The following is a 12687-nucleotide window of genomic DNA, read 5'->3' as shown; positions in this document are numbered from 1 at the left end:
CAGCCAGTGTAGTCTAGGCATATGCTGGCAAAGTGGTTTATCAGGTAAATGGACAAGAGAATTATTCATCAGTGCCCTGGAAAGAGAAAAAAAATGCTTGTTGACATATTTGCAATGAAAGAAGGCAAAGAATTCCAGGGGTCTTTTCTCATCTCAGTTGCAAGCTGGTGATAAAGCTTGCAGAACCCAATAAAACACTGACATTTCCCTGCCACACAAAGAAAGCCACAGTAACTGTCCTGAGTAGTTACAGGCTGATGAACGAACCTCTCTCCTACTCTGAAGTTGCTTATAGACAGTAGTTTAAAGTAGGGAGAATAGGAACCCTTGGGCTTGTGTTTTTCAGCTTGGTCCATTCTGCCGCTGTGGCAGAGCTATTTTTTTGGAAGGAAGGAAAACTAGTGAACCAAGCAAAATGTATTGGTAACAGTACAATGAATGTGCTTTTAGGCTTCTGTTATTTCTGAGTGTCTTTCTTTGCATTCCACTGTGTTTACTGCATGCTGCTTTGGAGAAATCTTATGTTCTTGGCTATGTTGGGATTTGACTGAGTTGCTGGACGCAGAGAACACTGAAGTATGTGGTGGATGATCCATTTGTGATACTAGGTCAGTGGATGCTGCATCTTTGACAGCAGCTGTCCACCGTTTTCCCAAGTGCTCCTATAACTGAGATAACAGAGCCCAATAGTCAGAGGTTGTAGGTTCCTGACACTACCTTTTTAATGTCTTCTTAAGTTTTGGAATAACCAAGTGCTTCAGTGACTAAATTTCAATTGCTATTATTTGTGATGCATGAGAATACAAACCTTTTGAGTTTCCAATTTAAAAGGTCATTTGTTTTAAGTTTGACTAGTAGTATTAAGGAAAAAGTTGAGTTTTTCTAATAATTAAGGCAAACCTGAGTACAATCTTGGTTTGTTAAAGGCAAATTACAACATATGTAGTAAGGCTGTATCCAGCTTTAAAAGGTCTTATACTCCAAAAATGTTCTTTTTACTTCTATATTCAGAAAGCATTTGCCATGGAAAAGGTTGAGGAAAAGAGATTTCAAAATGTTTTACAATCTTTCAAATTGGACTGATAGCTTCATTTTCCAAAATGGGGAAAGAACTTTATCTCCTGCTAATCCAAATTTATCCCTATTAAGCTTAAACTACTAGAACAAGAAGTTCATTATTATTAAATTGTACTTACAAGAGGATAAGAGAATTAAGTCCATAAAATGTTAATGGAGAAATTCTGCTGAGTTGATTGTCTTCAATTATTCTGCCAAGTAGAAGAAAATTTTGTTTTCATTAACTTATTACAATGATGTAAAAATGAATGCTTTTGCTTACAAAGAAAACATACAGCCATTCCAGTCTGTGGAGATCTTCAAATACACCAGGCTTCAAAACAGTTATCTTGTTGTGGCTCAGATACCTGAAAAAAAGATAATGGAAATATACTTTAGAGTTTATTCTATTTGTCAAATGAATGTAGGGGAGAATTAAGCTAATCTAGAGATATTAAAACATGTGGAATTGTGGTGTTGCAAAGAAAAAAGCATCTAATGACTAGCCTAATTTTTCATTTCTCGTTTGGACGTTAGCTATTCTATAGACATTAATTTTTACAAAGAGTAGCAAAAGTGTGTACATATATATTCTCATTTCACTAATGGCTAATATGATTGGGTTTTTTTTGGGGGGGCTATGACACCACCAACAGTACTATGTTTGGAAGTCAAAAACTTGAATTCAAAATGGAGCTCTGTTATTTTTACTAGTTAATATGATTGTAAGGAAGTCACTTAATCTCTCTTTGATTCCATCAATTGGTACATAATAGGTGCTTAATAAATGCTCATTCACTTTCTCCTTTTTTCATCTGTAAAGTGGAGATAACAACTGTGTTATCTGCCTCACAGCGCCTTCACTTTTATGAAGAAAGTAACCTCCAAAACACAATTAAAATGGATGTTCATAAAGGGTTTTCTAATCTTCATTGGTGTTCCTTTGTTTCCTTTTCTTCTTTCAACTGCACCCTCAGTATAGTCATTCCTTAAAGCTCAATCTTTTGCTAGAGATTTTCTTCTTCTTTTTTTCTCTGTAAACAGGGGTTCTTCACTCTCCCAAAAAGGATTCTTTTTTTGGACCAACTGATTGAGGAAATAGATGCTGACAAAAATTTACCATAAATTTCATAATGTCTTAAAATGAATACTTTGTTAATCATTACACCCTGTTTATACATTTGAAAAATAATTATACATGGTTACAACATTTATTTAGTTTATAGAATATTTATTATGTTGAATTATGCAGCTTATTTTGTTGCTACTGAAGATAAAAAGACAATTTTTTGTGGTCAGATAGTCTCACTGACCCCCTGTAATAATAACTCTACAACCCTATATTCTTAAGTTTTTCAAAGTTGTTTTTCTTTACAATGTTGCTGACCTGGTATAAATTATATTATCTTTGGATTGTAAATTGTGCCATTGTAAATTGATATGTGCCAAGCTACCTATCTAGAATAGTTTCCCTGATGCTCATTTAAATCCTAGCCATTCCTCAAGGCACTCTTTAAGATTCCATGATGGTTTTCCCAAGTATTCAGTCTATATGGATGTCTCTCTTTTCCCGAATTTCTAGGACATGTATAGTTCACACCACACTTTATCTACTACCTAGAATGCCCTCCCTCTAGGAAAGTGTCTTATTTTGTGGATAGTAGGGGTGATCACCACCACCAAAAGTGATCTATTTTGTCTTCTCCCTAAAGCCAAGGGAGAAATGTCTTTATTCCCCTCCTTGCATTCCAGATAGATGATAGGATTCAAAAATAACTTCCTCTCTTTCCCCAGTGTTTCTGAGGGCTCTTCCATATGCAAACAACATGGGAATCATCAAGGGAGTCCTACTAATCAAGAAGGACTGGCATTACAACATTACTGGTATTATTGGCGTTACTTTATCCAGCTTCCATCCATATCCCTCTCATCTAACGTTTATTTCTAAAATAACTTTTATGCTTCTACATGAACAAAAAGTCTTATAAAATTTTATACTTTTAAATGAATAAAAAAATCTATTTTCCAATCTGTTCTACCTTTTTCCATATTGGAAAAAGAGAAAAAGAAAGCCTTTATAACAAGTATGTATAGTTGAAACAAATTCCTGCATTGTCTCTATCTATCTATCTATCTATCTATCTATCTATCTATCTATCTATCTATCTATCATCATCATCATCATCATCATCATCATCATCATCATCATCATCATCATCATCTCTCTCTTATATTTATCTGCATGTCTATATCTGTATTGTAAGCCTGTCATCTCCTTATCAAGAAGTAGCATGCTTCATTAGTGGTCCTCCAAAATTGAAGTCATTATTGATCAGAGTTCTTAAGTCTTTCAAACATCCGTTTAATACAAGACTATGTGTAAGTCACTATGATAAGTGCTGGAAAGATCCAGAGATACACAAGTAATGGAGGTGGTGAATTAGGGATGTAGCTAAGTAAAATGCAACTGAGAATATGGTAGGATCATAAGGAGAATATAATGTGCTATGAAATCAGATAAGGAAGAAATTACTTTTAAGTGGGGGAAGCCATGGAATGCTTCTTAGAAGATGTGGTATTTAAATTGAACCTCTTACCCCCTCCAGGATTATTCTAGTTCATCCTGATAATTCCCTTATCTGAACTCCATCTTAGAGCTGAACCACATAGTTAACCCTTAATAGTTTTATGGAAACGGATCTTATTTCTCCAGTGAGAAATAATAAAGTTCTTGAAGATGCTTTTACTGCTTTTGTATCTCAGACAACTAGGCACAGAGCAGAACACTTTAATAGTAAAAAAAAAACCAAAAAACAAACCACTTTAATAGTCAATAGTCAGGCATTTATTAAATGCCCAGTATGTGCCAGACACTATGTTAAACACTGGAGATACAAAAAAGAGGCAAATGACTGTCTCTGCCTCAAGAAGCTCACAATTTAACAGGGGAGACAATATGCAAACAAACATATACAAACTGAGTATTGTATTTATTAATCATTCCCCAGCCCTTCTCACCCAGGAGAACAGAAGCTCCTTAAGGGTAGAAACCTTTTTTTCTTCAAATCTCTGGTACCTAATAGTATTTTGTGTATAGTAGGTGGTAAAAAATTGAATTGAATTAGATTGAGGTAGGAGAACAAAGTGTAGCTGTAGAACATTTCCCAGAGGGGGTTGATCTGTGACTCAACAATGGGGGGTTAAGGGTGGGGTGGTGGGATTGTATCTTTTTTTTCTTGTACATTTTCATCCCTTGCTTTCCTTCCCAACCACTTCCTACTATTGCTAAAATTATGGAGATGCTTCCTGGCTTCAGCATACCCACCCAACTTGCTGTCTCATAAATTTCCTATCTTTCCTATTACGTTGTGAACTCCTTCAAGCTAGACAATGTATTTGTTTTTACCTTTAGATCCTCAGCCCACAGGGTTTGCACATAGTAGGCACTTAATCAATATTTATTACCTTACATTGAATTAATTCAGAAACACTAACATTTGGACTAAAAGAGTGTGAATAGACTAGAGAAAATAACCCAGATCATTCTTTATCTTAAGCACTGTCCCAAGACCTCATCTTTTTGATCTGTATTTAAAAAAATGAAGGCTGGTACTTACAGCTTAGTAAGGTTATGCAGTCCCCTGAAAGCATGCACGGATACAGATCTAATTTTATTATTTTGCAGGTACCTAGGAAGAAAATGGTAATAAAAACAGTGAAAAATGAAATAAATGAATAAAGATGGGTATCAACATGATTTATAAGCATCCAGCATACTTAAAAAATACTGGTAAACCTTAAAATAAACTTATTTTAAAGTTCTGTGGGATAAACATGAACAAGCAAACATGAAAAAAACTTAAAAAATAGCTCTTAGAAGAGCTTAGGATCCATCCTAAATTATCTCATTGGAAAGAAAACGACCAGAAAACCCCCTTAGTCATTTCTGAATCCTAATGAGCAGTTATAGGTCTATTGTGAGTACGGAAAAAAAGATTTTGAAGGCCTTGGAGATACTGTAGCAATGTTAACTAAGTTCAAGAATGCGTGCAATGTTCTTATAAAGTATTTGGAAATGAAACATTAAAATAAAAACTGTGTAGCAAAAAAAATGCTTTTAGAGTCTTTAGCAACAAAATATAATAAACACATTAAATGTTATGCTATGCTACATGGCACTTTAGTTCAAAATCTCTCGAAAGGTAAATTTTAGATGCCCCCTCCCCTCTGCAATTTTTCATCCTCAGAACAAGTTATTACTTAGTGTTCTTAGACCTCAGGCCAGTCTAACTACTGACAAGCAGGTTTTGTGACTGGGATTCACCTTTTTTCTGAGTAACAGAGAAATACCAAGTTTACACAAATTAAAGCCTTGGCTTTTCAAGATAGCTTCTCCCCTGCATTCAGGAAAATGACCAAGATGACCCAACTGTTTGTCTGACTGCTTGGACTAGGGAGGGTGTGTGTGTGTGTGTGTGTGTGTGTGTGTGTGTGTGGTCACTATTCTCTTCTGTGCACCCTGTGATTGTACATATTCTTTTCACTTTAGAATTTCCACCTTTGTTTATACTTCAATGTTTATTACACAGCATTTGATTGTAATTAATACAATGTGGTACAGTATAGAATGAACTTGGGGTTTGAAGTCAGAGGATCTGGGTTAAAATTCTAGCTCTGGTTTTACTACCAGTGTGATATTGGGCAAATTGTTTAATTCCTCTGGGTCTCAGTGTCTTTACTTAAAAATGAGGAGGTTGGACAGATAACCTTTAAGCTCCCTTAAGCTATGACCTCATGAAATACATACTGTTAAATTAGCCCTTATGGAAAGTCATTTTAAAAAGTTATTATAATGACCCAGGTCATAATGAGCAATATAGACTAGTGGATAGAATTAACACATGATACCTGAGTAACTCCAGGCAAGTCCAATGCCTCAAGAAGTTGTAGAATACTAGCTTATCTTCATAGGAAAATGGAGTTTCCTTACCTTGGAGCATCTTGTCTGATAATATGATCTAAAATTACAGATCTGGACAAAAGAAAGAGATCTAATGCTAAGCAAGAAATTGTTAATTGTTTATCAAATGGCTACTTGTGAGCTAGTTATTTTATTCTCATTATTAAGTGAATCAGGTTGACTACTGAGTCCCTTGCTCTGTGTTATCTGAACAAAAGACTAAATTTCTATGTGGCAAAACTCCGTATTTGACTATTACTAGCTGCATTTAAAACTGTGGCCATGAGGTGGCACTACAGACACAAACATGTTTTCCCATCAAGAAACTAGTGAGAACAGTTTTATTGGAGTGAGTCTATCAGGAATGACTGTAATGTTGATCTCTTCTTGATAACAAAAACTTCAGCCTAAGTTATGAAATATTGTTGTAATTAAAATTCTTATTTTTAAATATGATAATGCTATATTTTGAAAGTATTCTATTATGGAATTCTTTTTTATTTTTAAATTGCTCATGTACCATCAGTGACATTTTAAAGTTTTTAGTGTAATGGTGAGATACAGACATAGCTTTTCTAGATAAGAAATAGCTTTGGAGAATGAAAATGAAATGAGAAATCATTACATTTTCTATAGATGGTTAAATAATCCATGACATAAACATTCAAACCAGTTTTTAAACTCTCTCTCTGTCTCTCTCTCTCTGTCTCTCTGTCTCCCTCTCTTCTTGTCTCACTCCTCCCCCCACTTCTTCCCTCTCTTTCATTCCTTCCTATCTTTCCCCAACTTCCCCCCCGCCCCATTACACCTCCCCCTACCTCTTTCTTGACTGTAAGGAGCTTTTGGTAAGGAAAATTACTCTAAAAAGATGTAGATAAGTAAGAGATATAGAGGGCTGCGTGTGCACATTGAGAGGTTAGATCACTTGACTCTGAGGCAGGAATCAACCTAGACTTTCCAGACTCTAAGCTTGGCTCTTTCTCTTCCCTATACTACAATGTTGCTAAATAACACCCAAAGATCAGCATTACCACTGTACCAGCTTGACTCTGGGATGGATAGGGTGTTAATCTGTAAAGGAAATAAGATCCTGGTACCAATTCTGAGTCAAAATAATGTGCAAATGCGATTTTTGAATTGACTACCAATTATAAATTTCAGTTTACTTGCAGCTATGAGCTAGAATATACCCTTAGTTTAACTTAACTGGGGGAGGGATATACATTCTATACTGCCTTGTTTTCTAGCATAATTAAGGAGCACATTGATTATTGAGAATTCCCTTTTTGGGAAGTAGATGGATGGAGGAGGGTGATGAAAGCATTGTTGGAATTGTGATGTGTATACAGCTCCAGTTTCTATGTGGCTGTTCTGTCCAGTGAGAGTTTTCTGAAGTTTCAGAATGTCTTAGGAAACTTTTGCAGCAGCAAAAGTCTTTACCTAACAATTCCCTGCTCAAAAGACAGAGAAGGAGAGAGAGGGAAGGCTATTTTTTTCTGAGACTTTATTGTATATTGATGTTCCCTGGGGAGATGTAAAGGGAAATTCAAATAGCATGTGCAAAAACATAAAAAAGATAGTCATCTCTGTTTCTGATAATTTTGTGGGATTCAAATGTTTTCTTACAGTTTCTGAAGATCCTGGTACTTCTTAAAGCCATCACTGGGAAGTTTTCTTAGTAAGTTCCACTGTAGTGACCTGAAATTAGTGTGAATTTTGATGTTAAGGTGGTTTTATAATGGTAATCTATAAATAGGTATTTATAAGGGTAATAAACAATTATTGCTTTATTTTATCACACATTTTGTGCCCTCCCATGTGGCATAGTAGCTCATACACATCAAATTCACCCTAGTATTTCATAATTTTTAAATGGGTCCAACATTTTGATTTCAAAATAGCTCTTTTTATAGGCAAATGGATTAGAAAACCTTAATTTAAGGTCAAATGATATAGAACACAACATAACCACCCTAGCATTTTGCTAATACTAGGATGTGTAACACCTTAATTTTGCCTTCATTTAATTTTGCCATCTAATGAATATCCAGTTTTGTTTTTCATTTCCCCACCTGGATAACATTATTAAAAAAGAGATAGATCATGTCTGTAAGAGCTTTTTGGTTTGCAAAGAACTTTTTTTTTTTGGTAAAAACATGAAGTGGTAGTTAATATATATGTTTTCACTGCTACTTCATGGATGATACAAGTGAAACTTGGAGAAGCTATTAAGTGTCCAAATCAGTTAAACTCAGGCCAACTAACTGTAAACCCAGTGGTCTCCCTCCTACCAGACTGGCTCCTCAGCTCAGCTGTAAATTTTAATGAAATTAAATGAAAAGTTCATTTCAATTGTATTCAAAATGTCCATTTTATATATCTCAAAACAATTTTGCTAATCTCATTTCATTTTGAAAATAATTGTCAGGGAAATTGTTATTAGTACTGCTGAATAAACTACTTTCTGAAATGTTGTATAGGAATATTTCCTAATAGTCTACAGCTTGATCAAAAACTATCTACATAATTGATAGTATTAGATATAACCCAAACCTTCTATCTCTTACACAGTTGTTGGGGCGTGGTAGAGAGGACACTTGATCAAGTCTGGAGGGCTTGATTCTCGTCAGTTCAGTCACTAATTACTTGTTACTAATCTCCAAAGTGCCTTATCATATAATCTTTAAAGTCCCTTCTGGTTCTGTCATTCTATCATCTATTCCAGGGGTGGGGAACCTGTGACCTTGAGGTCTTATGTGGTTCTTTAGGTCCTCAAATGTGGCTCTTTGAATCTATACTTGAGGACGAAGAGGGCCACATGTGAATTCGAGGCTGCAGATTGGGATAGTCATATTATGTGATACAAATACCCAGAAATACTTTTTCTGATATTCATGGTTCACTGTGAAATGGACTAGCTATGTTTAGGTACCACTATTTTATATTAAAGCCACTGGTTGATTAGTGCCTTCAATGACTGTTAAAAGTTGTTGAATTAGCAATCCTGCAGAGATACTAATCTTACCTTTCACACAACCAAACAGAGCAGTTGTGTCATAAACTTTATTCTAGCTAATGACACCTCCCTCCAAGAACTTTTACACCTTCTTATGTGGCCCAGATCTCCTAATGCTGCCACATACACTCACAAAATGTGTATACTGTATAAATTTCGATTTCATACTATAGCTTGCTTTGTTCATATGTAAGTCAGTCGTAGTCATAAGAAATCTGTTGCTTGGGGGGCGGAGCCAAGATGGCAGAGTAGAAAGACGCACATACACTACCTCCGAACCCACTGCCCATAAAATACCTGTAAAAGAAAAAAGAACCACCAACGAATTCTGGAGCAGCAGAAGCCACAGAATGGAGCGGACGAGATTTCTGCTCCAGAGAGCCTGAAAACCTCTTGCAAAAGGTCCCTCGTGCCCCGGACCCGGAGCAGAGCCCAACCCTGCCTCAGCGGTGCAGCGCTGAAAGGAGAAGATCTGAGCAGGCTTCAGGGACGGAATATCCAGCAGCCGCGCAGGTCCCTCCACCTACAGGTGACAAGGGTCAGTGAGAGGGTCTCTTTGGCGGGTTGAGAGGGGAGTGGGGTGCCCCCATAACTCAGACCCCCTCAGGAGGCAGCAGTGGAGGCGGGAGCAGACCAGGGCTCCCCAAGCAGGCAGGAGCCTGGATCCATTGTTGAAGGTCTCTGCATAAACCCCCTGAGCGAACGGAGCCTGTGAGGCGGCCTGCCCTGACCTGAGCACCTGAACTTAATCTCACACTGAACAGCAGCCCTGCCCCCGCCCAAAGCCCTGAGGCTGGGAAGCAGCATTTGAATCTCAGACCCCAAGTGCTGGCTGGGAGGATCTGGAGGCGAGGTGGGGGTGGAGAGGACACTCAGAAGTCAAGTCACTGGCTGGGAAAATGCCCAGAAAAGGGAAAAAAAATAAGACTATAGAAGATTACTTTCTTGGTGAACAAGCATTTCCTCCCTTCCTTTCTGATGAGGAAGAACAATGCTTACCATCAGGAAAAAACGCAGAAGTCAAGGCTTCTGTATCCCAGCCCACCCAATGGGCTCAGGCCATGGAAGAGCTCAAAAAGGATTTTGAAAATCAAGTTAGAGAGGTGAAGGAAAAACTGGGAAGAGAATTGAGTGACATGCAAGCAAAGCATGAAAAACAAGTAAACACCCTGCTAAAGGAGACCCAAAAAAATGCTGAAGAAAATAACACCTTGAAAAATAGGCTAACTCAATTGGCAAAAGAGGTTCAAAAAGCCAATGAGGAGAAGAATGCTTTCAAAAGCAGAATTAGCCAAATGGAAAAGGAGATTCAAAAGCTCACTGAAGAAAATAGTTCTTTCAAAATTAGAATGGAACAGATGGAGGCTAATGACTTTATGAGAAACCAAGAAATCACAAAACAAAACCAAAAGAATGAAAAAATGGAAGATAATGTGAAATATCTCATTGGAAAAACAACTGACCTGGAGAACAGATCCAGGAGAGACAATTTAAAAATTATGGGCCTACCTGAAAGCCATGATCAAAAAAAGAGCCTAGACATCATCTTTCATGAAATTATCAAGGAAAACTGCCCTGAGATTCTAGAACCAGAGGGCAAAATAAATATTCAGGGAATCCACAGAACACCGCCTGAAAGAGATCCAAAAAGAGAAACTCCTAGGAACATTGTGGCCAAATTCCAGAGTTCCCAGGTCAAGGAGAAAATATTGCAAGCAGCTAGAAAGAAACAATTCAAGTACTGTGGAAATACAATCAGGATAACACAAGATCTAGCAGCTTCCACATTAAGGGATTGAAGGGAGTGGAATAGGATATTCCAGAAGTCAAAGGAACTAGAACTAAAACCAAGAATCACCTACCCAGCAAAACTGAGTATAATACTTCAGGGGAAAAATTGGTCTTTCAATGAAATAGAGGACTTTCAAGCATTCTTGATGAAAAGACCAGAGCTGAAAAGAAAATTTGACTTTCAAACACAAGAATGAAGAGAAGCATGAAAAAGTAAATAGCAAAGAGAAGTCATAAGAGACTTTACTAAAGTTGAACTGTTTACATTCCTACATGGAAAGACAATATTTGTAACTTTTGAAACTATTCAGTATCTGGGTACTGGGTGGGATTACACACACACACATGCATACGCACACGCACACACACATAGAGACAGAGTGCGCAGAGTGAATTGAAGAGGATGGGATCATATCTTAAAAAAATGAAATTAAGCTGTAAGAGAGAAATATATTGGGAGGAGAAAGGGAGAAATGGAATGGGGCAAATTATCTCTCATAAAAGAGGCAAGCAAAAGACTTATTAGTGGAGGGAAAAAGAGGGGAGGTGAGAGAAAAACATGAAGTTTACTCTCATCACATTCCACTAAAGGAAGGAATCAAATGCACACTCATTTTGGTATGAAAACCTATCTTACAATACAGGAAAGTGGGGTATAAGGGGCTAAGCAGGGTGGGGGGGATGATGGAAGGGAGAGCATGGGGAGGAGGGAGCAATTTGAGGTCGACACTCATGGGGAGGGACAGGATCAAAAGAGAGAATAGAAGCAATGGGGGACAGGATAGGATGGAGGGAAATATAATTAGTTCTTACACAACACTACTATTATGGAAGTCATTTGCAAAACTACACAGATTTGGCCTATATTGAATTGCTTGCCTTCCAAAGGGAAGGGGTGGGGAGGGAGGGAGGGCAGATTGGCAGACAGGGCCAATTAGAATGCTGGGTGTTTTGGGGTGAGGGGGAGGGGACAAAAGGGGAGAAAATTTGGAACCCAAAATTTTGTGAAAATGAATGTTAAAAGTTAAATAAATAAATAAATTAAAAAAAAAAAAGAAATCTGTTGCTTTTCTGAAGTAAATAATGTATCAATCTTGGCCTGATCGTTTTATTCACAGAGCATTTTCTTTGGTAAATAATGCCTTATTTCCCAGGCATAAACTTTTAGCACACCTTTCTTTTGGAAACCCTTCAAAATATTTGTTCAAATTTTGACACCTCTGTGATCTTGGGAAAGTCACTTAACCTCTCTTATCTTTTGTTTCCTTCTCTATAAAAGGAGGTGGTTGGATTTGACCTTGATGAGTCCTTCAAATTATATGGCTATGGATATTTTAGAACATATAAGTTCTTTTTAAAAATGTATTTTATTCTGAACTTAAGAAATAAAACAAACATTTCCATAACAAAGTAGAATAGAAAAAAAAAGATGATTGTACGTGAAACTGCAAATCTGTTAGGTACAATTTGCTATTCCTTTTAAATATATAATAAAGTTATCATGTACCTTTTTTCCTTTTTTTCTTCCCTCTCATCTACAGCCCCTCCTCCCCAAGATGGCCATCATTAGACATAAATTTGTATGTATAAGTAATACAATTATATATTTTTTATTTATTAGTTCTTTCTGTGGGTGCAGATAGTGTCTTCCTTCATGTATTCTTTGTAGTGGTTTGGCATAATTAATAGTTAAAATGACAGTCACTCAAAGTGTGCATTTTTTTTCTGCTTGAATATGTATGGAATACTTGTTTTTTTTCAAGTTCAGAATAAAATAAATAAAATTCACATTCTATGGATATGGACTTATGATCCTGTTGTCACAATATCTTTGTAGAGAGATGAAGTTATTTTCCCCATTTGG

The 12687-nt window shown here is 36.7% G+C and overlaps 1 protein-coding gene across 7 annotated transcripts in view; it reads right to left on the bottom strand.

Moving 5' to 3' along the window:
• Nucleotides 1-12687, bottom strand: part of RXFP1 (relaxin family peptide receptor 1) — a 184926-nt gene that overhangs the window by 63025 nt on the left and 109214 nt on the right. For all 7 annotated transcript variants that reach the window (XM_072621367.1, XM_072621361.1, XM_072621362.1 and 4 more), the window contains 5 exons: nucleotides 7643-7714; nucleotides 4674-4745; nucleotides 1353-1424; nucleotides 1197-1268; nucleotides 2-76 (listed from right to left, as the gene is read on the bottom strand). In XM_072621367.1, coding sequence (XP_072477468.1) covers nucleotides 2-76; nucleotides 1197-1268; nucleotides 1353-1424; nucleotides 4674-4745; nucleotides 7643-7714 — 363 coding nt within the window. The remainder of the gene's footprint in view (nucleotide 1; nucleotides 77-1196; nucleotides 1269-1352; nucleotides 1425-4673; nucleotides 4746-7642; nucleotides 7715-12687) is intronic.

Source organism: Notamacropus eugenii, chromosome 6 (assembly GCF_028372415.1).
Source record: "Notamacropus eugenii isolate mMacEug1 chromosome 6, mMacEug1.pri_v2, whole genome shotgun sequence".
Lineage (NCBI taxonomy): Eukaryota > Metazoa > Chordata > Mammalia > Diprotodontia > Macropodidae > Notamacropus > Notamacropus eugenii.
The sequence above is the reverse complement of the archived record's forward strand: the minus strand, read 5'-3'. Positions and strand labels throughout refer to the sequence as shown.